General features: G+C 36.7%; 1 protein-coding gene and 1 pseudogene across 1 annotated transcript; one reads left to right on the top strand and one right to left on the bottom strand.

The window, feature by feature from the left end:
• Positions 1 to 14,078: 14,078 nt before the first annotated feature.
• LOC101837941 (serine protease inhibitor Kazal-type 12-like) lies at positions 14,079 to 16,436 on the bottom strand. Its single transcript, XM_005069159.4, has 4 exons — positions 16,376 to 16,436; positions 14,754 to 14,779; positions 14,372 to 14,499; positions 14,079 to 14,127 (listed from the first exon to the last, which is right to left on the bottom strand). The coding sequence occupies exons 1-4, from the start codon at positions 16,434 to 16,436 to the stop codon at positions 14,079 to 14,081; spliced, it is 264 nt and encodes an 87-aa protein (XP_005069216.1).
• Positions 16,437 to 18,073: 1,637 nt separating this feature from the next.
• LOC101829511 lies at positions 18,074 to 18,351 on the top strand (annotated as a pseudogene).
• The last annotated feature ends 7,016 nt before the right edge of the window (positions 18,352 to 25,367 follow it).

The raw sequence follows: 25,367 nt of genomic DNA on the forward strand, positions 1-25,367 counted from the left end.
CCATCCAACAATTACAATTTCTAAGTGGCATAAATAATTTTGTGTCTTGTAGAGGTATATAGCACTATGTGGTTCATATGGATCACCAAATCCAGTCTTTAGTATTATCACAATTAAAATATTATTTTAAGCGACAATAACTAAGGGCTTCTCAGTGTTTATTTTTTGATACGTTTTATTTCTCTCATATTTTAAACACTAACGTTCAAAGAATCAGGGATTTCTGAGTTTAGTTCATTGTTTTACTTCCAAATATTAAAGCACTGTCTGGTACTATTAAGCTATTAAGCAATATTTGGAAAATCCACAACTGAAAGTAATTTTATTCTACCGTGATTAGATAAATAAACACCATTCCCCCCAATACTTAATGGAATACGCAGTTCAATGATTAGGGGCTAAAGATGGGCCCCAGTAGCTAAGAGAGCTTGCTTTTCTTCCAGAGGACCAGAAATTGGTTCCCAGCATTCACACTGAGTGGCTCACAACTTCTAAGTGGCATAAATAACATATTATCTCCAGCTCTAGGGGATCTGACAACCTCTTTTGGTCTCCTTAGACATTCACACCTGTAAGTTAAAAAAATTCTGTATCTTTTAAGCATTTCCTTAGACAAATAATAGCTAGGACATTGTTTAGAGAAGACTGTATCGACAGGGTATTCTCTTCTCCATGACTGAAAAGGAGAACAAAAGATTATTACCTCTTTCCTTCCTTAAATACACACGAGTTCCCGTATGTTTTTCCATCAGAACCACAGACTGGTTTGTAAACTGCATCACAACTACTAGCTGGGCTCTTGTTGACCATGCTTCCCGCCTGCAAAAATAGGAGAGAACATCAGGTAAGGACAGTGTGATGAGTTTGAGTCAAACATCACCAAGGAAAACACTAATTGCTCATTTATTATTGAAAAGCATTATTCTGCATTACTGTATCAATCTTATGATTCCCTTAATATATACAATAAATCTATATATCTATAGGGTTATGTGAATGTTTTAAATGAACAATATATTTTTTATCTATTTTAAAATCCTAGATATAGAAGCATAGTGCTTGCTTTCAGGTTAAAGCCTCACACATGAGTGTGTTAAGTATCTAATCAGTAACCTAAATAAGTAGTTACTTACTGCGAACTTCATAACACATAACCAACTCTTAAATTACTTAGAGACAAATCTTAACTCTAAAAGGAGAAGCAAGTCTGGGAAAAGCCACACTGATAAATATAAATCACATAGAGTTTATTGATTATTTCCTGTGCCAAAGAAAGAAAGATGAGGCAGGAATAAGATTATGCACAATTCCTTTACATAGTACCTAAGGATATTTCTTTGAGTGTAAATTACTAAATATCAGTGTATTGGTTCCATGAAGCTTTGACTAGCCCATGAGAACAGACATTAATAAGAATGGTGAGACACTTTTAGTCAAAAATTTGCAACCTTCTTATGATGGTGACTCATTCATACATAGTCTATAAAATCGACATAGTTATTTCTCCCATTTTAGAAACAATATAAAATTGTCAAAGGTGTATGATATCCTGAAGACTGCGGAGACCTGCTAAGAGTGTTAGCATGCATGGCAGCCATTTTTCTGGGAGGGTATTATTTTATATCAACTAAGACACTAAGACGAAAAATAGCTTTCCTATGAGAGGAAGATAAAAATAGGCAATTATGATAAAAAAAGGAATTTTCCTTAAAATGAGATGGAGGACATGTTCTATCAAACTCAGGTGTAAGTATGAGATGGAAGCTTTCAGAATTATTAATAGATTGAACCAGGAAGTCGCAAGGGAGAGAAGGCAAGTGAGAGGAAAGCATAGCGGGAACAGAACAGGATGCAGGAGCTACGCTGAGCACACGGACGCTCATCTTCGTGAAAAAACGGCTCATAGGCATCAAACCTATTGTTATTACATCCATTGACAAAACCAGGAGAACTGATATTGAGTCTCACTATAAGAATATAGGCTAACAAAGAAGTTTTTGTGTTTTGTTTTGTTTTGTTTTTCGAGACAGGGTTTCTCTGTATTGCTTTGGAGCCTGTCCTGGAACTCACTCTGTAGATCAGGCTGGTATCACATTTACAGAGATCCGCCTGCCTCTGCCTCCGGAGTGCTGGGATTAAAGGCCTATGCCACCAACGTCCGGCAAGAAGTGGTGTTTTTAAAACGTGTTCATGACTGAGTTGAAACTATAGATAGTTATAAAGAAACAACGTAACTTCCACGATGAAGGATGTGAACAGGAACATATTGGCAGGCTATCTAAGAACTTTATGTGTGGTATGGATGGCATGTGAGGAAGTGCAGTTTGGAATGACATTGGAAGACAAACAGGGTCCTAGCCCTGAAAAACCCTGACCTGAAAGTTCAGGGAGGTTAAGTTGCATTTTCTAGGTAACAAGAAACACTGAAGAATTTTGATTAGGTGGGACAGACCAGAGTTTCACTTGGAATTATCATGTTCAACACTTTACAGATTACAGCTGGGATTGAAATGACTGTGAAAGTTAAACCTGAAAGGGATGGACTCAGTTGATGAGATTTTGAATTAATTCAGTTCAGGTTTGAGCTTTTGAGTGGAAGAAAGTCATAGTCTCTAAGTGTTAATAGATGTGAAATAAACATCACTTTCATTCTGCTTACTCAATGGAACTGCAGATTGTTGTGATTTTATGGTATTTGGTTAACTATTATCAGGTTTGGAGAAGAGAATGACTGTAATAAGCTTAAAGAATAAAACAGGCATCCATACTAACCTTAATCCCCACTGAATCATCCTTTGAAAGGTTATCTACGTTTTTCCCTTCTTCTTGTTTATACAAAGACCTTGGTTTCCTTTGTGGGCTAGAAGTTTCTGGCTTCCCTTGTTGGCCAGAGGATCCTGGTTTCCCTTGTTGGTTAGAAGACTCTAAATTCCCAGGCTTGCCTTTATTGCTAGGTAATGTTGGCTTCACCTCTGGCTTGCTCTGGTCCTTGGGTGATGCTGGCTTCCCTTTTTGGCTAAGAGACCCAGGCTTTCCTTGCTGACTAGGTGATCCTGATTCTTCTTGCTTGTTAGAAGCATGTAGAGTCCCCTTTTGGTTTTCTTCCCCTGGTTTCCCTTTCAAAATCCAAGCACTGGACATCCCAGATTTATTCAAAACTTCTGGCCTCCCTTGTTGGTAACCACTAGCTGTTTTCCCTGGCTGATTGGAATACCCCTGTTGTCCTTGCAGAATGAGCATTCCTGGTTTGCCTTGTGTGAGACCTCGTTTGCCAGGTTCCTTTTCTCCTCCAGGATTAGCTTCTTTTTTGGTCTCTAGAAGAAGTGCAGGTTTTTTATTCTCTTCTAGCTTGAAAATGCCTGGTTTTGAAATCTGGGTAGAAGATACTGAAATGACACAGTAAGAAAAGAATGAAAATGGAATTATTTCAACCATCACATGATATAGGTTTTATTATATAACTTCTTGATTTTTAAAATCAGCTCCTAGTTGGAATTTTCCCATCTTTTCTCTAATGTTAAATAAGTTGGTCCCTCCATCTGTTTTTCTTTAATGAGTTATAATTTCCCTAAAGCATAGCATCTATCAAGCTTTTTCATTTGTAAATAATGTTATATGAATTCTTTTAACTAAGGCTTCTTTCTATCCTTATTTCCCTTTGTTTCTTGAGAAATTATTCTCTACTCAGTGCCCATCTGGCTGAGCTGCATGTGATCATTCTTGACTTCAGTAACATAAAATAGCTCCACAGTGTCTGCAGTAGGCAGACAGCCATTATGTCCTTTGCCGCAGGCATAGGAAGCATTAGGCACTAGACATTTTTGTTATTCCTTTACACTAGTCATAAGAAACATCATCAAAAGATAATAATTTGGGGATGAATTAAATTCTTTCTTGGTCCTGAAGATAGACTTCAGAGACACATACATGTTAAGCATAAGATCTATTACTAAATACAGTCTCCTAAAATCCATTATATTATAATCATTAACTTGATATATGTAGTAAGATATTGTATTAAGATTTATGTATTAATATACTCAGAATTTTCTTAACATATTCAGATATTCATATATCAGCTGGAATTCATATCTTTTAAAACAGAATGTATAATAGTATCAGTCATCTAGAAAGAACTCAATAGTGGCAACTGATGTAACCATTCACGTAATTTCTAAAGTAAAAGGGAAGTATAAATATTCCCATTTTACTTATAAGAGACTCAAATATCTTAAGCAAGTTAAATAAATATAAAAATTCAGTATTAAAATATATTTTTAAGATTTGATCTCACAACATTAGAGATCACAGCACACCACCCTTCTGTCCCAGGACATGAATGTGAATTTTTAGATGCTCTTATAATATTTAGGTTGACAGATTCTTTGTATGTAGCCTTTCCCAACTTCTTACTCTTGCTTCACTCCAACCACAATTCTTCCACTCTTCTTACATATAGTCACCATTTTACATCTCTAGGTTTATATTTTTCTGAAATTACCTTTGCCATTTTGTTGTTTGATTCTGATAAAGCATCACCTATTCCCTCAAATGTTCAAATTTCATCCACAGAGAGTTTGGAAGAAAGACACAAGATGCAGCCTTCTTACCTGAGAACACAGCCAGGAACACCAAAGCAAGGAACGTTAAACCCCCCATGACAGAGCCCGCAGATTCAGATGTGATTGTCGGTTAGCTTAAATGTAACTCTTCTGTAGCTCCTTTCTAAACAAACCACCCTCATGACTCCCATGTTATATATTTGAAAATTTCTCCACCCTTATTGCTAAACACTGTTACTGTCTTGAAAAATTACACAGTAAACTTTCACAAGCCAAGGTGTTTCTCAAATTTGAGCTTCACACCCCAACTCCTGTAAATAGCCAAACGTTAATATGCATCTATGAGATTATCTTCTCCCAGGACGAAAATGGTGAGGCACACTTGGGGAAGGGATGGATTTACTGTTCGTTTCTTTATTGTTAGGGGAAGCCTTATTGTCAGCTGGTGTTGCTGTTCATTCAACAAGTTTATATGTCCACGATCGAGACCTTCAAGGCATTTTCCTCCAACTTGATTCTATACCAATAATTTACCTCAAATTATATGTTAAAACAAGTAAAATGCACAAAGTATTGGTCATTAGTAAGTAATGAATGCATTCAGTGGAGAATGATGACATGTAATGGATTTTTATGAGATAGCAAGAGACTATAGTGCTCATGTTGGAGGAATAACATACTGGCCTTTTCTTCTCATGCTGTAACATCAAACAGAAGTTCATGTGAAAACCACCTTGGCAACTTTACTTAATCTTAAACTTAGTGTTATAATATGCTGAAATGTTGTCTTCAAGTTTGGAGGCTCCATGTAAGAAATTCAAATTATTTAGAGCATGCCCAAAACATGCCTTTGATAATGTGACATGTAGATATGAAATAACATGATATAGGTTGTTGGTTCTTATCCTCATCAAAGAAGTTTCATTCTTTAGTAACTGGAGAATATCACAGAAACCTGCAACTAGGGAGAATGCAGAAAACAATTGACCATGGGTTTCCCAACCCAAATTTATCTGTCTACAAAACAATCATTATACCTGAGGCTCACTGGACATTATCAAGAGTGTATGGGAAGACCATAAGAGTCATAGGAGCAAGACGTTTTCTGTGAAATTGTGTTTTCTATACACAGCAGAGAGTTACAGCCATGAAATCTCAGCATCACTGTTGCCTACACAATAACAAACACAGTGGATATGGCAATGCGGATGGGGGAAATCTCATGAAGCCCAATGCCAAGATTATGAGCCATGGGAAATTAAATAGCTGCTAAGAGGGGAACAACCAGTGTCCTCCAGGAATAACTGCCTGATAGGTGATCTAATCCTAAATGGTCAGTCATAAACACATACACATATAAGTAACACTAAATGGAATGGACTTAGAAGGTGTGTGGTGGTGGTGGTGGTGGTGTGTGTGTGTGTGTGTGTGTGTGTGTGTGCGCGCGTGCGTGTGTGTGTATGTATGTGGTGTAATGTATGTGATGTGCTTGTGGTGTATGTGTATAGGTGTGCTTCTGTTAACTGAAACATTGAAGGAAACTCATCATGAATCCCCATATAGTGAAACGAAGCACAGGTACCCCAAGAACAACTATTCCACAAAAGAAGCAACACTTCTAAATATGGTGTTGAAACAAAATCTGGAACCTCAAAGGAGACTATCAAGTGATTCTAACAATCATTATAGTGTCCTGACCTAGTAAGTATAGGATGCTGCCTCTTATTAATATGCATGCTGTTTGGATATGTCAATTACCCTGTGGTTGGAAAGGAACATGGGGTAGCACTAAGTAATTTAGAGCAACTGTTAAAACGAAAGGCAACTACTGTTTTAGTAACCCACCTAAAATCATGAGAAGGAGTCATTCAAGGTATTGCATTTCTCTAGATTCCTAGCTGTTGTTTGGAAAGAAAATTCCTTCGCTCTTGTAGCGTATTTATTGCTATTCTGTCCTGAATTTCTCTTTACTTCTCTATCTATAAAATGAGTTGGAGTCAGGATTGAAATAGTTTTATTCTGGAGGTGGGGGGGAATAGAAAACACAATTTGCTGCTACCAATAATTATTTCAAATCCAATTACACAAGACTGAATTGTGTCAATTTAAAAGGTTCCTGGTACTTGGAATCCACCTGCATGTGCTCACAAGCCTGCTCTGCAGATGAAATGGGGCAAAGCTGGAGTAGAGCTAAGCTGCCTTTTGGTACTGTGCCACTCACAGCATTTGCATGGCTTTTTCAAAAGTGCTTTGAAACGCATTTCAAAAGGAAAAATACGTTCATTGCAGTTTACCGACCCTGGTTCCTGCAGTGGGCTATCCATGCCCAGATTATTTGATTTAATATCTAACGATTTACCATGCACCCCGAAGTGGAGAAGCTATGACTCTCTACTGATTTCTCTTTTTGATTTTACTTGTGTGCTTCAGGGAGAGAAAAACACAAGGCAAGTTTAGTTATTGTGACCCTGGGAATAGCTCTAGAATTTGCACACAGAAGAGAAAAAATGTTCTCCATCACACTCCTTAGATTTTTCTGATACGTACATGGTATGTTTTGCTGAGTCTGGCAGATAAGTGGAACATTTACTCTGGTTTTCAAAATATAATTTTTATTTTATAAGAGACACAATCCCTGTTAAAATCAGCATCCTGTTGTCAAACTTGTTAGAGAAAGTCTTGCCAGTTACTTAATCAATCGTATTAACTATAGTATCCAGAAAGAGTAAAGGCTATCCACTAAATAATCCCTCAGCATCAAGGACCCTTGTCATTCATTAGTTGATTCATTGGTTAATAAATTTATACAATTTCCCACTCCACACAAGGTGCCAGTTTCAGTATGCCGAGCTCTGAAGGGATGATTGCAACATTGCTTGAGACAGTTTCTCTTCTGTGGTCATTCATTTCTTCATTCAGTACACAAAGTTTCAATGCAAACTGAGATTCAGTTTCATTAAATTTCATCATCATTATTTATTGGGGTTACACATTTACCTGACACACACCCATGTTCCACTAATGTTAGCCAATGCTATTCTGTTAATATTAGCATTGGAGAATAGCAGACACATGATCTTGCTGACTTCATTTTAGTTGAAACCACATGAAATGAGGGGACACCAATAAAATACAAAATAGAGTGTAATTAAAATTGTCATGAAGTAAGATGGTTATAATAGACATTTATTAACTTTTTCCCAAGACTTCTATTGCATGAAGATCTTTGGTGTACATGTCTGTAAATTCTAGGGCTATGAAATGAAGTTTGTTCTCTTTCTAACCCCCAAATTCACCTCCATTTACCCCTTTAAGAATAACACTGGTTTTGATTTTAGTCCCAATTTCATATTTAAGAGAAATTAAATCACACAATAATTATGTTTTTACTGTTTGTTAACTTGTTACTTAAGCCTTAATTCCAACCACATTCTATATAATATCCACTCATAATTAGATTTATGTTTTGAAGAAAGAGCATAGCTTTAGAACCATGTTACAAAAATCACTGACACATCCTTACATGTCTATTCTTCTACAGACCATGAGTACACTCTCCTTTCCTGAAATCTGAGCTGTTATCCCTTTCCTTGCAATAGGAGGCAGTGGGTATGGAGGAATGGTAGGTTTTGGTCTAAACCTTATGAGGCTTTGCGCTGCAGTCCATAGGATTATATAGTGATAATGATAACTCAGTTGACAAATCACAGAGCTAACCCACCAGGATCACACATTCCAATGGAGGAGTCCAACACTCAGGGCAGTGGAAGTATTTGCTTTCTGAATAGTCAGTATCCTTATAGTAAATTCCCTGTGAAGACATAACACTCCCTTTCTATGGTAAGATTAGCCCCCTAAAACCCAACAATATGTTAATCAATTACTGAGCAAATACAGTGGGTGGTCAGAAGATGACTTTTCATTTAGTTATATAGTTTTGATATAAAGAATATATCCTTGGACATGCTTCATAACTGGATCTATTTGTCCCACAAGCGCTGTGGACACTTAATAGCCAGCCTTGTTCTTTTGCTCAGAATAACTGCACATATTAGCTCAGCTCACCTCAGAGCAAGTTCAAACTAGACTAATGGCCTTCGTAAATAGATCATACATTTGAAATCTTTCAGCTTTGTACAGTATGTGGTCAGAACCACAGAAGTCAAACCAAGGTTACTAAGAAAAACATGCCAAGCTATACCAGTTCTGAGCATAACCAAAGAGATTTTATATCCTACTATAGAATTGCATATCAATGTTCATTGCCACTCTGTTTGCAATATCTAGAGAATGGAGTCAACCCAGAAGTCTATAAGTGAAGGGATAAGAAAAAATGTCATATATATACACTTTGGAATGTTACTCAGCAGTCAAGAAAAATGAAATAATAAAATTTGGAGGTAACTGATGGAATTTGAAAAATCACATTGGGGTAACTCAGACCCAGGAAAACAGATGCTATATGCTCTCTCTTTCTTATGAGGTAAGGGGATCTCTGCAGATGTTATACAGGAAAGTGAACCCAATGAAGAGATGCATATTGACTCTGTCAGCCTGGATCATGCGATTGGGTGTCTAATAACTAGTGGTTTATTCCCAATGTATTTAAGCCTAGCATACTTTGGAATATGTTTCCTGGTGTAATACAAAACCCATTGCACGAGGAAGTGTAGTTACACTGAACTTCAGGGTACATGTCTGTGGTGATATATTATTTATGATCTAATAAGTCCACTGGGGATCAAAATGCAAAGCTAGCCAAGCTACAAAGCCAGACAGTGCTGATACACATCATTTTTATTTTTTTATTTTTTAATTTAAATTAGAAGCAAGCTTGCTTCAACATGTCAATCCCAGCTCCCTCTTCCTCCCCTTCTTCCCTGCCCCCTTCAACCTTCCTAGGTCTCAGGAGACAGGCAGGTGGATCTCCGTGAGTTCAAGGCCACCCAGGGCTACATGAGAGTGAATCAGTCTAAAAGAGTAACAGAGCTCATGCCTTTAATCCCAGCACTAGAGAGGTATATAAGGAAGAAGCAAAGGGCCTCATGTGAGATTTAGTTTCCAGACAGGGAAGCATTTCCCTCTGAGGATTCGTGGAGACAGGTCATCCATTTCAGTGTGAGACAGAGGTAAGAGCTACTTGCTTGACTGCTTTGCTTTTGTGATCTTCTGCTTGAACCCCAATATTTGTTTCTGGGTTTTTATTATTCGTGTTATACATGTCATTTCCTCCAAGAAGACAGGATCTAGAGATACACTACCTGCACTACCTTAAGAGCCTAAGGATCTGGCCTGGTATAAGTCATGAAGATAGCACAGTGGTCATTTGGGCTATTAGCCACCTCTGGTCCTGGTTATGGGAGCGTAGGGAGCCCCTGGCTATCACCAGCTTTCAGATTACTAGCCACATCTGGCCTGGTTGTAAGAGCTTGACATGGCCTGGCCCAACAGATAACGCAGATCACCAAGAAGTCAACCATTTCCAATTCTCAGATTTCTGGATGGAAGAACAGGTTTTTCATCTTTTCACTGGTTAACATTCCTGGTTCCTCTGGAGATCTGTGGGTGCAAGGACCTTCATGCTATGCTCCCAACAATGATGGTAGTAGCCTCAAATATTTTGGTTTGTGTTTTAACTCAGAGCACAGAATGAAGCCTTAAGGCGATTGTTGTGAAATATTTGTTTAACTATACAAAGATGTGTTGCCTTTGTTTAACTATGTAAAGATGTGTTGCATTTGTTTAATTATGTGAAGATGTGTATCTGCTTTACCTAGGGCACCTGATTGGTCTAAGAAAAAGCTGAACAGCTGATAGTGAGGGAGGAGGTATAGCTGGGACTATGGGGCAGGAAGAGAAAGTTGGAGGAGAAATTTAGGCTAGGTGGAAGAAAGAAAAATAGATGCAAAGGCTAGCCAGCCAGACACAGAGGAAGCAGAAAAGTAAGACATACAGAAGTAGGCTCAAAAACCATGAGGCAAAAATGTATGTAGACAGAAACAAGTTAAGTTAAAAAGCTAGTGGAACACACCTAAGCTAAGGTCTAGCATTCATAATTAATAATAAGTCTCTGTGTCTTTATTTGGGAACTTGTTGGTGGCTCAAAGAAAATTCCAACTACAGGGAGTTCTGTTAATGAAGATTCATAGAATATTATAGGTAAAATGAGGAGGTAGAATACTGGGAACAGAATTGATTATGTTGTGAAGAGCATGAGAGTATGGGGGAAATGAGGGTTATAGGAAGGGAAAAACCAAGGGAAAATCTTTATGAAAGCTTATCTCTCACAACCTAAATAAAACATATAATTGGTAGGATAGTAGGAAACAGGTCACATGAATGAAGAATGGGTATATTGGTGTTTAAGGATTAAGTAGGAGTTTTGGTGGGATAAGGGATAGATGAAAAGGTACTGGATGAGTTAATTAAGATTAGGGATGTATAAGAAAGCCTATGAAGCATACTAATTAGTAAGACAATTTCAAAATATAACTTAAAAATTAGGGTTCAAAAGGAATTACCCTCAAATGATGAACAATATTGCTCCCAGAAGATATAGGTTATTAAATTAAAAGCTCAGTGCAAGGCATGGTATAATTCTCTATAAGTTATTAGTCAGAGAGACCCATGAGGTCTCCAAAATAACACAGACCATTTCCATGACTACATGACAAGACCCTGTCTCTGAAGACATCACACATTTTGGCTTCACGAATTAGACAAATCATGTCAAGCTGACTGGAAAACTTCTTTACTGCTGGCTAGCATCCATAGGACAGAAAGATGTTATGGGTTCTGTTAGGGTAGAAAAAGACATTTATTATCTTCTCCAGTGCTAGACTGTGCATGATAAAGTACCTACATGGTAGGCAAAAAGTATCCACCAGTGCAATGGTGACAGTAAAATTATTGGAGATAGCCCACTGCCTTCTGGTGGCTAATCACATTTTTGGACAGTCTCTTTTTAAAAATAAATTTATTCTTTTGTCTATTTTACAGTCTAGCTTCAGTTTCCTCTCCCTCCTCTCCTCCCAGTCCCTCCCTCTAATCCTCTTTGTTCCCAGTCCCCAATCCACTCCTCTGTTTCTGTTTAGGAAAGGGCAGATCTCCCATGAGTATCAACAAAACATGGCATATCTAGTTGCAGTAAGACTAAGCACCTCCCCATGTATTGACACTGGGCCAGGTGACCCAGTTGAGGAATAGTGTCCCATAAGGAGAAGATAAGAAAGATGGAATGGAAAGAAGGGGGAAGGAAAATCAAGTAAGGAACAAAGAAATCAAAATTACAAAGCTTTATATTAAGAGATAAGTGGAGATGATATTTGAATGTAGGTACTGTGGAAACCAAGTAAAATGATATGACCCACTGCCCTTACATTTGTGTTCTGTAGTATTTTGTATGGTGGTTAGGATGGCATGATGTGTTTGTGGTTTTATAAGAGAGTGTTACCACTTAGTGTAAGTAATAAAGTGGAAAACATTGATTCAAGGAGGAAGCTGATGAAGTGATCTTACCCTATAGAGTGTAAATTTCCATTCTTTTCCTTTTAAAAATAATTTCTTGTTGCTTTTTAATTAATTTATTTATTATGTAAAGTATTCTATCTGCATGTATGCCTGTTAGCAAGAAGAGGGCACCAGATCTCATGATAGATGGTTGTGAGCTATCATGTGGTTGCTGGGAATTGAACTCATGACCTCTGGAAGAGTAGCTAGTTCTCTTAACCTCTGAGCCATCTCTCCAGTCTCAGAGAGTAAATTTCTAAAACCAAAGTTATTGAATGAGACCATTAAAGAAAGGAATACAACTTTTTCAACTGCATTCAGGAACTAGGAACAGAAATGAGGCTGATCTGAGGGCATAGGAAATTAGTCTACCAAAGGGAGTCGAAGTCAATAAGTTGTTGGATGTTGAAGAATTAGATCATCATGTGACTAGATCTTCTCATATCTAGAAGTTTCAGAGCTACAGTTTCATATCTATAGTTTCTAGAAATCCAGGCTTTTAACTGACCTTTTACAAATCTTAATATTGATATCTCACGGAAAGTAAGAAAATGCAAGTGTGAGCATATGTGTACACATACATGCATGTGTGTATACACACATATGCATATACATATGCATGTGAGTGTGTTTAAGGTATCTTGACTAAAGAAACATCGCTAAGGCACTTCTGACTTGTTTGTTGTGCAGTGAGAACTTTTTCTTCCAAAGCAGTGTGCTTAGCTTTATAATAGGGAAGTACTCTGACCAAGTTTGCATTTTATTAATACACTTGCTCAATTTCAGACGTCAAAACTATCCTTTATCTAAACTTTCCATTATTCTTAACCCAGAAAACTTATTTTGTATCACGGGTCTACTAAAACAACATGCCTTCGTGAATAGTTTTCTTAGTATATATCGATAGGTTCCTGTAACATAGCAATGCTTCAGATTTTGTGTGGCTGTCCTCACTCATGTAATCATGCCCATCCTGTTTGACTCACCTTTGTTTTATATTTGTTATTTTATCTACTTGAATACCCCCTCTCTATTTCTCCATTCTTCAAGATTCGCTCGAAAGAATCAGTTTCAAGCAATCTTTGCCTCCACCACTCCTCCAATTACATCTATTAATTGCCTCTATTTTGCTTCCTTTTAAATTTTTTAAAAACTGAAAACAGATCTAACTCATAGTCTTGTCTATATAAGTTACAAGTTTCTTCAAGGTAGGAATCTTGTCTTTGCTTTTTATTGCAGTGATATCTGGTGTGTCATAGGCACTGGGCAATTATTTCTAGAAATAGTAAATAGAATAATACTTTCACTGGAATTTTTAAGCAAGAACACATCAAAGCATGCTGTAATGTTGATATGTACTTGTCTTTACAGTGACTGAAAGTGCTTATCTTGTCCATTTCTCTGTTTTGAAACATCCAAAACACATGAGTGGATTGACTCTTTTAAACCTTCTCACAGTTTTGCACTTACAGAAATTGTATTTTCTGTGGTACATGTGATAAAGCCAGAGAGAAGTAATGCAGAGGCTTCAACTGTTCCAGGACATACTCAGAGTGACCAGAATTCTGCCCTTCTTTTAACTGCTTTTGACCTCAATGCTTAAATTGAGACCTCATACAGCTCAACATACTCTTTAGGAAAAACCACTATTCCAACATGTCATTGTGTCAGATACACATATTTACTACATGGGTTCAATTTTATTTTCTTAAGATCCTCTGCATAGCTAGTGGGCAGTTCTGGGTCTGGTAAGTGCAGTAATATTGTGTTTAGTTGTCAAATTTCTTATTGCATCATGTAATAGTTTAATTAACTTAAGTAGAGGGGCTTCCATTATCCAAAACAAAGCATTGGCTTGTAAATGTTACTGAGGTAACTTTATTAAAATTTTGTCTTATGCATAATAACTGGTGGCACGTATGTTGCCATGGAGACCGGGCAACAGAGAATATACATCTTAGTGTAAAAAATCAAACCAAATGTGCACCCAGTGTTGTGTTAGAGGATTCAGCATTTTCCTTCATGTTTGAAACCAACTTTTCCAAAACTTCTTTCCCTGAAAGAAAAGATACGATGTTCAGAAATAAAATATAGTAGAAATGGGATAATTGTAGGCTGCCTAAAGTAGGTAAAGACTGCTTTTCTAGGTTTAGGATTGTCAGATAATCATATTACACTGTTTCATATAAAATTAACCTTAATAGACTAATAAATTATTAATAAATAATTCAGTTCATGGACGTCTACTCCACTGGGCCCAACTAAGGACATCATGTTGTTAGTAGCATCCATTTGCTTACATGGCTGTTTGGCAGAATTCACAGCGGTTTTGGTAAGTTTTTCCATCAGTGCCACACACTGGTTTGTTGACCTTTGGGCATGATTTTTCATCTGCACCCCCTGTCTTCTCATAGTTTTTGCAAAAAGCCTGTCAATTAAATGAAGTATTTTTAAATTTTCATTTCTTATGGAATGAAAAAACAGCCTTACATACCTCAAAATCCCTTGAAGCACATTCATCTTTTTTGTTATGAAAATGAAAATTCATTGAAAAACAGAACAAAAGCCCTAAAATTGCAGCACTCCTGTTAGCAGTTTATTGAGTCCTTCCACCTCTTCTCTGGACATTGTGGTGCAGCTTGCTGGGGCAGAATGGCTAGAGGAAGGACCAGGGGCACATACCTGAAAGCCTCCTTGGCTCACAGCATCTGCAGTGAGAGAACAGACGCTGGTAAATCACACATGACAACTGTATTTTCCAGTTTCAGCCAGCCACAATAGTCTCCTGCTGCATCCCTTTTGCTTTGCTGATGGAGAACTACACCGAGACACACAGCCTGTTAGCCACAAGGAAGTGCCAGAGACAGGCTGCATTACCCACGGCTGGGACAACATTGCTCTGCCCATGTTTGCCCTTTATGTCCTTTTCTGCAATCACACTTTGCACTTTGTGATTTCTCAGCCTCTTCGTGGAGAAATGAAGGCAAAGTTTTGAGCTGTTCTTGGTTGAATAGGTATATATTTACTAAAAGGGGAACTGAAAATCTCTGAATTAAAAGCTTTTGGTGAAAGGATAGTGATATAAAAATGCTACATACGTTTTAGATAATTGCAATATGAAAAACTGTAATTTATCACATTTTCATTTGGCATATCCCCCTTCTACTGAGGGAATTATTCATTTAAGTACTATATGAAACCTCACATATATCAACTCATGTAGCAATCTTAGTTTTAAAGCTAAGGAAAGCTGTTCATGATTGAACATGCTTATATTTCCAGACACAGCTGTAGAGATAGGTGGATCACTGAAAATTCAAATCCTGGTCTGCCTAGCCAAGTGCCAAGTCCTCAAGAACTGCATAATTAGACCTGATCTCAAGAAAACACACACACACACACACACACACACACACACACACACACGCCCCCCCAACAGAAAAGCCCAAACAAAACCAAAAAAAAAAAAAAAACAACCAAAGAAACAAAGGAAACTGAGTACCAGGACAAGTATTTGGCTAAGCATTAATATTTATTTGTTGTAAATTGCTGAATAAGGAATGCAATCTAGACTTGTTAGAATCTAAATCCAGTGTGCTCAGGCTGCATTTTTTTGTTGAAGGAAGTGTCAGTGCACTTGAGTTTCCCGGCTACCATCAATACCAGACAAAATAGTGACCAGAGCACTGGAGCGACTTATTCCGTATGAGAAGGGGCGGTCGGAGAATGAACATTGGAAACAAGTCTTGGGATGCCAGTCCTGGGGTGCTTATACGCTCGTACCTCATCACACTTTTGTCTTTCTCTCCCGCCCCTCCTCCCTTTCTTTTTCACCGAGTCTCTTTCATTTGATGAGAGGGTAAAAAAGAATGAATCGGGTTTTCATGCCACATCTGAAAAGAATGCTTATAGTTGAAGCCCATCAGATAAGGAAGAAGATGACTTAGGAGAATTTCTCATTTCTATATCAAAGTTTCCCTAAAGATGCAAGCAAAATTCTAACCAGATACCTCTGTGGTGGTCCTCAGACAGCAACACAAATGGCCTAAAATCTATGAAATCTAAAGCTAGCCTTCTTGTCCTAGACAGTGTGAAACTAAATGTGGAAGTGAATAAAAATGATTAAGGCAGAGCACTGTAGCAAAAATTAAAATGGCTCATTTATATACTAAAATTCCACTGAAACAAGAAGGTTTAGGGTATCATTCACCATTGTTATCATTATCATAAAAAACAACATCATAATCCAACTGTTGGCATCAGCCAGTCTGGTCCAGAAACACACTGCATGGTTTTGCACTCACCTGCACAGAGGAACAAACAGGCCAGGGTGATCAAAAGCAGAATGGTGCCCGCTGGCTTCATGTCCGTGAGGATGTCAAGTGCTAATGGAGTTCAACGCTGTGGATGATGTTCCCCAGGCTGTATTTATAAGTGGATCTATATGTGTGAGTCCAAGTACCTACACATTTGTCACTCAGCCACATCCTCCACCCCTGTTATTATGCAATTGATTTCCCTAAAGAACAGGCACTAGATACCAAAGAAACTTATTTCAGGCCCCTTTCATTCAAGAACCATAATCAGAAATGATATTTAGTCATAATGAATTCTATTATAAATAGCACACCTAAAATTTCTCCTGAGTACCAACCACACAAGTGATAATTGCAATCAAATCCTTACCTTGCAATTTATATACCTTGGTCATGTCTGTAACGATGTCTCAGGGTCACAAAGCTAATAGCTGTAACCTGGAACACAGTTTGGACAACTTGAGTATAATACTAATAGGGTTTGGCGCCATAGCTATGAGAAAAAAATGTTGATGTGAGGGATTTTGAGGTCAAGGAATTTATTAAAAACATTAAGAGCCCAGCCTGATGGGTTACCAGGACAAATGCTAGATATTAGAGGTGGACAGGATTTACAAGGCTATTTCTTTCAGTTCTTTGGTTTTAGGCAGTGTCTGCATTATGATTGATAGTTCCTATTTTTTAATCAAATCAATGTTTTATACATCTGTTTTAGGCATTAGACACTCATAGAGGCCTCTTTCTCTTTCTTAAACACAATACACACTCTACTTTTGACTCTTACCTTTATTGTTGTATCAGAAATATTTCTGAACTAGAAATTTGCAAGTTCATTCTGCTTTTTGTATTTTATATGCAATATAATAAAGTCTCATTAGCATGATCACGGAATCACGAGCTGAACAAGAACAGCGGCAGACATTCCAAAGTGGATGGGGCAGTAAGCACCACAGGCAACAAAGGAATGCTAAGAGTAGGAGAACACATATCCCCAGAGAAAAGAACACCAATTACTTATCCAATACTAAAAACATACTCACAAATAATATTATGCAGACTGAGCAGGTTATATTTAGGAATTTAGGCTTGTATGTGCATGTCTGCATGCAGTAAGGATTAATGAATAAAAGGACCATGAATTTGAAAGAGAGAAAGAAGGGAGGGCTTTGGGAGAGGAAAGGGAATGGGGAAATGACAATTATACTATAATATCAAACACAAAGGAAAAAAAGAAATAGAAGTTCAGATATTACCTGCCTAGAAGAGTTCCCTGACTAGTCACAATACTCTAATCTCAGATAAAATTGATGTTTCCTGTTGTCTACAAAATACGTTTAAAGGTCTGAAATTGCCACTTCGGTAAAGTTTCCATTATATATTTATCAATAGACAAACAAACATTTACAAGTTCAGGGCCATAAAAGCTAGGATATAAACCATTGGGTCATTCTTTTTCCTGTGTCTGCACAATTACACAATATCTTGCATGCACATAGACATCACTTGCAAATGGAAAGCAATAAAAATTTCCTTTGCCCTTCCAAAATATTACCTAGGCAATGATAGTTTCAGGTTTAATTAAATGTTGAAAATAAAGTAGAAGCAGTGTGAAGAAGCCGCAAGAACGATCCCAGGACGGACCAAACCCGTGCACCGCTGCATCCCTGCGTTCAGCTCTGAATTTCCTGCTACCTCCATGCCAGAAAGGCTGAAGGGGATACTAAAGGAGATAGAACCAAAGTGGAGGACGAGCCACAGAGAAGATCTGCACGGTTGCCTGCTAAACCTGCTCCTTCAAAGCCGGAGCCCAAGCCTAAAAAGGCCCCTGCAAAGAAGGAAAGAAGTTACCCAGGGGGAAGAAGGGGAAGACAGATGCTTGAGAAGGATGCGAATGATCCTGCAGAAAGTGGAGACACAAAACAGACCAGGCAGAAAAAACTGAAGACGCTGGAGACACCAAGTGAAAGTGTGTGCATTTTTGATAACTGTACAGTACTTCTGGTGACTGTACAGTTTGAAATGCTATTTTATCAAGTTTTATTAAAATGAAGAATTTTGTTTTATTTTTTTTAAACTATGCTGGTAGCACACAGAAAATTTCATTATTTTTGGGGGGAGCAACATATGTCACTAACAAAATGTCTCCTAAGCTGGATTGATGATGGTTGATAGAAAACATCTTTCCCTGACAATTTAGTAAGTCTCATCTTGGCTCAGGAGAGACGTCCTGGTCTTGACATATGTGGTCACCATGGCACAGAGGAGAATATCAATTCCTTTTTATATTCTCTTTCCCCTGTACCATCAACATAGACTTAACTCCCTTAAAACCAGAGAACTGCTGGAACCTGATCCTCTAAAATTGTTTTGCTGGTTTATTGGGCAATCTGGACTTTGCAGTGAAAATGATATCCTCAAAAGTGCAGCGGTTCCTTTTGCATACAAGATTGTGGATCTTCAGATTGATAATTCGTTTTCACTTTGTTTCCTGAAAGTCAGGGCTGCCTTGTGAAAAGTTGTTAAACAACATCCTTAATGTGAAATGTCAACCCTCACTCTAAGCTCTTCCCCTTTTCAAAGCATTGAATGAAGACTTCACCGGGTTCTATAGTGGCTTTCTGATTTTGGTAGTCCATACAAGAAGGGAGTTTGGAAGTTCTTGTAAATGGTTGCAGATTGTCTGCCTATGTCCTGCCTGAAATACCACGATTGTTTATGGAAAGTATCTTTTTTATTTTTGCTGTTTTATTATTTATTTTTAAGTTTAATTTTAGATTAGAAACAAGGTTGCTTCACAAGTCAGTTCCAGATCCCTCTCCCTTTCCTTCCCCTCTTTAATGAAGCTGTATCGGATTGGCTTGGAAAAAAAAGAAAATAAAGTAACACAGAAACGTATTCATAGAACTTACATTCTCTAGTCCTTTCTTAAACATTTTAACTTGAAACCTATGGACTCAAGGAAATTATTATGTCCTGAAAAATTTAAAATGAGCAAAAGAAGTTCACATATAACATTAAAAACAGTATCAATTAAAGATATATAGAGATCTGTAAAGGAACACTAAAGAGAGGACATTTATTGGGAATAGTGTATAGCAGTTTTAGCCAAGAGGTAGTGATTACTGGGTTCTTGGTCTTGGGAGTTAGTAGAAGGTCTTGAGGTTCATAAACAAATACCCAGCAGTCTGAGAACAGGGACTAATATGAGAAAATAAATTAAAGTGCAATTTTGTAGGTTTTTCTTTTTGGTCCTGGAAGTTTGTACCCAGAGGGACTCACATGCTGTTCAAATGTTCCTCCACCAAGTTCCATCACCGATGAGGGTGTAGTCTTGGAGAGGAAGATAACTAGAGTTAGGTTTAAATTCAGAGGACAACCTGAAGACACAAGGTAGTTTTCGAGATTTCATGGTTCTCTTTGTCTCTGCAGTATATTAAATTTGCTGTTATATCATAGGGAACATTATCTTTCACAAAACCCAGTTTTTTCTCTTTGGAAGTGTACTGATACTTCGGATATCTAAATTTTCCGTGTATCTGCTAAACAAGTTTCATTCTTCTTACATCTTCTCAAGCATATATGATAATTGATTTAATAATCTTGTTTATAAATTACATTATATGGGCCTCATCTGCCTAGCTTATACAAATGACATTGTTCAGACAAGAAAGCATTTTTTCCTTCTCCTTTGGAAAATAGAGAGTGTGGCTTTTATTTGTGATTGAAATTAGATCTTTCTGTATTTTATACATATAATTTTAATTTCTTCAGTCAAATTGCTTGAAAGTCATCTTTATTTTCTCGGATCTGCTTTAAGACTTTCTTAGATGCATACAAAGTAACTTCTGACCCAAGGCTGAAGTTGCCATATCACAGAGACCTTGTGTCTCAAGCTCTCAGCTAGATGCTGTGTGTTATGAAGTTTCAAACTGTGACAAGTAGATTGTAAAATAGTTTGTTTTGTGCTGTTTCTCTGTGCATTCCATTTGGGCAATTCTTTCCTTGGTCTTCTATAGCTTCTATTCCTACTTAAAATTTAATTATAATAACAATAATAATTGGGTGTCTAATGCTTGTTTGTATGTCTATAGAAATCAGGGGATAACTTTGAGAGTCAATTCTTTTCTTTCACCTTTTTCTGGACTCTGGTGATAGAACTCATGTCATCGGGTTTGTGTGACAGAGATTCTTAATATAGACTTTGTGACCAACATTTAACTGGGGACTGGACAGTGCTTCTCTGTAGACCTCCTGTGCCCTATACTCTGCCCTGTAGAATCCAGTTGCTTTGTTCTCCCTCATGTAGAGTACAAGGGCATTACTGGGGGCTCTCTTCTAATTCCATCACCAGGAAATTCTACAGGAAACAAATTGGTGTCACTTTAGGACACAGTTTCTTTGTCATGATTATTGTATGAAAGATGTTGAGTTATATATGTTTGTCTGGTACATTAATTGCTAACCTCCTATCATTATCTTCAATACTCCAGTCTTGTTTTTTAAATCATTTGTTATTGCTTGCAATAAGCTTTTATCTTTTATGTAAAGCAACTCTTTCCAGGTTGAGAGTGTAATTCATTAGTACAGCATGGGCTTAGCTCACAAGAGAGCCTGAATTTAATTCTAGCATTCAAAATAAAACAAAAATGAAGATATTGTTTGAATATTTATACTTAATTTATTCATGTTAGGGAATTATACATTATATAGAGTTTTGTTGTATCTAAAAACTGGTTAGGGGTGTCCCTCCACTAGTTCTCTGGAACTAAGACTGGGAGAGAAATTGTTAAATTGGAGATAAGATTGATCTATACTTTGCATGGAGCAAATTGAAATGGTATCTCACATTAACCTATTTTATTACCCCTGGGTAGTTTTGAAATTCAAACTACATATAACCCTTCTCTCTCTCTTTCTTTCTCTCTGTCTCTTTCGTACAGTTATACATGCATACACATACATATCTTGAGACATATGACACACATATGCATATGGTAATAATCATTGTATGTATTTGTAAATGTGCTATTTTAGAAAGATATTATAGATTCTCATTCTAAGATGTAATTATTAATACAGTTTTAAAAGCAGACTTTGAAAAAGAAGAGTTATGTTACAGGTTGATTAAGTAAACTTACAAATGCAAGAGTTAGTGGTTGTGAAGTTTGGAGCATGTTTCTGGAAATTCAGACAAAAGGAGAAAAACAGCATGTTAAGTACTTTTGGACTGTCTGAAGGAGAAAAAGTATAGCTACCACTCTGGTGCTTTTGCTCCTAATAATTTTTATAGTGAAGTATTACAGCTACATAGCAAAATACTGCAAAGAGACACTTAAGTGCCTACTTCTCTCATTTACTAGAAGCTGTTACAATTGTAAATGTTTTTAAAATAAATGTATAATTTATTCAAAATTCTGAAGGAAATGTGGCAAATTAAAATGCTGAGAAACCAATAAAATGCCACAGCCAGCACTCATTTGGTGATCAGAGGGTAGTTATGAATTCAGGTTTCCCTCTTACTACCTGTGGATTTCTGAGATTGAACGCAGGTCATCAGGGGTGGTAGCGAGTATCAATACATGCAGAATCAAACTGATAGTTATGAACACACACACACACACACACATATATATATATATATATATATATGTAACATTATATAGGATAATCTGGTTGTATTTAGGAATATATACGTATATACATTTATACATATGTATGTAACTACAGTGAATGGAAAAAGATACCATAAATTTGAAAGGGCAGAGCGGTGTATGGGAGGGTTTGGAAGGAGATAAGAGAAGGGAGAAATGATGTAATTATACTACAGTCTCAAACAGTAAAAGAAATAATTTAAAAGCCAACTGACAGAAACAAATGTAGCAAAGTGCAGCAGTCACAAACCACATGTGATTTCAGATGCACACAGATGAATACTGCTAATGGGAAATTCATCCAAAAGGATGAATTCTGTATGGTTCTAGCTTCATGACATCTAGGAATGACAAGATGGTAGAGACAACAAATGAAACCAGTGGATCCCAGAAGCTCAGAAATGGAAGGAGAGTGAGGAGCAGACATAGGAGAAGGTCAATGGAATCATTTTGCATAGGATTGTAAGAATCCATTCTTAAGCATACATCAGCTTCCAGAGGATATAGTAAAGACATTTGTGTGATGTGCACCGTTTTATTTGGCCAGTAATGATGTGACAATGTTGCCGTCTCTTGCGATGAATGCATCCTATGCTGGACAAATGATGGAAAAAGTCTGAGTAAAATTTTCAGAAGGCCAAACGTGAGAATTCCCACTTAATTTTGTATTATTGCTAAAATTCTTTTAAAATATTTTATTAATATCTGGATGGGAAGAGCACAAGTGTAGGGAAATAAAAGGAAAAGAAAATGCTGATTGTTAATTCTGTCAATGCATGATATCCGCATGAGTTACAATCTCAAAGCTAGCATGTAAAATTAACAGACACTGGTGAAAAGTTAAATTAAAAATAAAAAATTAATTTAAAAAACAAACACAATACTTACGTCAACACAAGTTTTCTTCAGCAGTTGAGTGCATTATCAGGACTGTCTCTCAAACTGGAAGTTAGCTCTTTCATGCCTGTCATTAGAAGTCCATTTTCATATAGTCACACAAATTTTACTTTACAGTGTGTGTAAACTTAACGTGGTTTGTATTTATTTTTCCTTAAAACTAAATTAGTGATTTCTAATTATTATTATATTGAGCATTATATTATATTAAACATTACTAAGTTCTGAGTTAACTCGTCATTCCTGTTAAAATTCAAACAAAAACATCTTCTAACTCAAAACCTAATTCCCCTTAGGGAGTAGACTGACAGGCTGTCTATAGTACATATTTGTGTATTGAATTTATGGAGAGGACAAAGGGTTTCCAACCTTATTTCCTCTAGAGATTAATTTATGCCATAGAAGCAAATTGAGATTTCTATGAGAACAAGTGAATACTCTCTTCTATTATTTATTTTATGAGATTATAACACATTTACATAATTTACCCCTTCCTTTTCTTCCTTCAATCCCTCCCGTGTACTCCCTTCTGCTCCCTTTCAGATCCAATGTCTTTTCTTTCAATCATTGTTGTTGCATAGACATGCGTTTTGTTGTTCTTGATCATCTGAGCAACACATTACTCTCCCTCTTTGTGTTTTTACAATGTGATATTTCTCTTAAGGAACACAGTGTAATAGTGTTCAAAAAGCAGGGAGGGACACTGCTTATTACCTAGTAGAGGCCCAGTCTCTTTTTCCACTGTAGGATTTCAAGAACAGAAAGCTAGTGTTCTTAGAGACGTGGGAATTGACTCATACTTGATGAAGTGTTGAGAGATTTTACAGTTTCATTCTTATAAAAGAGAACAGAGGTTTTCAGCATCTTCCAGAAATTAACCTGTAATTAATTATGACGCTTATAGGAGGGGCTTAATGCTTTTTTATGGTCAGTAAGAGGGTGTTTAATGATGTGTGCCTAAGTCTATAAAAATTTCAAAGCATTGCACGTCTAAAATGTTTATTACAGAAAAATAAGGTGGCTTTCATTGGATTGACAGAGTTTTATATTTTTCATAATGATAATTTAAGGAGAGCTGTGATTAAGTGAAATTATTCACAGGAAAACTAAAATAATCCACATTGTTTCCATTCACACTGCCACTCTGTTTTGAAGTATGTGTGATTTCTGACCCTCCCTGCTCAATCATTTTTTTCAAACAGCCTTTGTAGTATTGTCATCCTTGAATGAGAGCCAGACCCTGGCTTCTATGTGATTCATGTTTACATCTTATTCTCTCTGAAGACTTTAGCTAAAGTCTACCTTTCTTGTGTTATTCAATAATATATTTGTCAAATTTAGCTTTCCTAAGACTTTTTAATATTTCCCTTTGGAGTTTTCTAATCACTCTTTGCAAGTGAAGTTGTCCTCTCTAGAAGCAATGTCTGACCCCCTAAAGCAGCAGTTACAAGCTGGGCAGTCATGGAATGGACTCAGCCCATAGCTGCTGTACCTTGTTTTTGATACTACATTGTTTAATCAATTTCATGATTTAAAAAAGAGCAATCTAAACCCAACACTAACGAAAGAAGGAAAAAGCAATGCAATTTCAAGACAAATATAAAAAAATAGAGATTAACCATGTAATATGGATAAAGAGCAAAACCCAGCCTTATTTCTCTGAGAATGTGAACAAATTGGTAAAGGTATTATTTAGAATACCATATAATCTCGTATGACTAAGAATAAAAAGGGAAAATCTAAAATTGGATTTGACAGTGAAAACATTCTTACTAATTAATAGAAATTAAAACATTATAGGAGAACATAACTGTATTCTAACTATCATATAAACTAAATGAAGCATGTAAGTTTCTAGAAATACATAATCTATCAAAATTTAATTATCAAGAGAGAATCTTATTGGAGATATTTTAAAAGCATTTATTTATTTGATGTTTATGTGCGTTTGCCTGATGTATGTTTGTGTGCTGCATGCATGCCTGGGGACTATGGAGGCCAGGAAAGTACTATGAATCATTGGTTCTGAAGTTAGTTACAGAAGGTTGAGCTGCTGTGTGGGATCTGGGAACTGAATCTGAATCCTCTAGATGAACATCAAGTGCTCTTAACCCCTGAACCATCTCCCTAACACTGTGAGCAGATTTTTAAACAATTGAAATCTCCCGTAAAAGAACAGTTGTGAATCAGACCACATAATAAATCTGATTTAACTGTGTAACTTTATAGATAGTTCTACTAAACAGTTCAAGAAAAATTAACATCAACCCTTTCCAAACATTGAAAAGGAAGAAGACTTACGAGTCTGATACTAGAAATATGTATGGATATTATATAAAGAGAATCAAAAATTGTTCCATAAAATACTGGAGACCATATTCAACAGTATGCTAAAAATTACAAGCTCACATTTTCTATTTCAAGGTCAGCCT

The sequence above is a fragment of the Mesocricetus auratus genome, unplaced genomic scaffold (assembly GCF_017639785.1).
Source record: "Mesocricetus auratus isolate SY011 unplaced genomic scaffold, BCM_Maur_2.0 Super-Scaffold_6730, whole genome shotgun sequence".
Taxonomy (NCBI): domain Eukaryota; kingdom Metazoa; phylum Chordata; class Mammalia; order Rodentia; family Cricetidae; genus Mesocricetus; species Mesocricetus auratus.

What these genes read in the sequence shown, in the direction of transcription:
- LOC101837941 (XM_005069159.4), bottom strand. Translation starts at nt 16,436, where the DNA reads ATGAAGCCAGCGGGCACCATTCTGCTTTTGATCACCCTGGCCTGTTTG. An exon ending in CTGTTTGTTCCTCTGTGCAG is followed by an intron (nt 14,780 to 16,375) that starts GTGAGTGCAAAA and finishes CTCTCACTGCAG; the next exon opens with ATGCTGTGAGCCAAGGAGGC. An exon ending in GAATTCTGCCAAACAGCCAT is followed by an intron (nt 14,128 to 14,371) that starts GTAAGCAAATGG and finishes CTTTTCTTTCAG; the next exon opens with GGAAAGAAGTTTTGGAAAAG.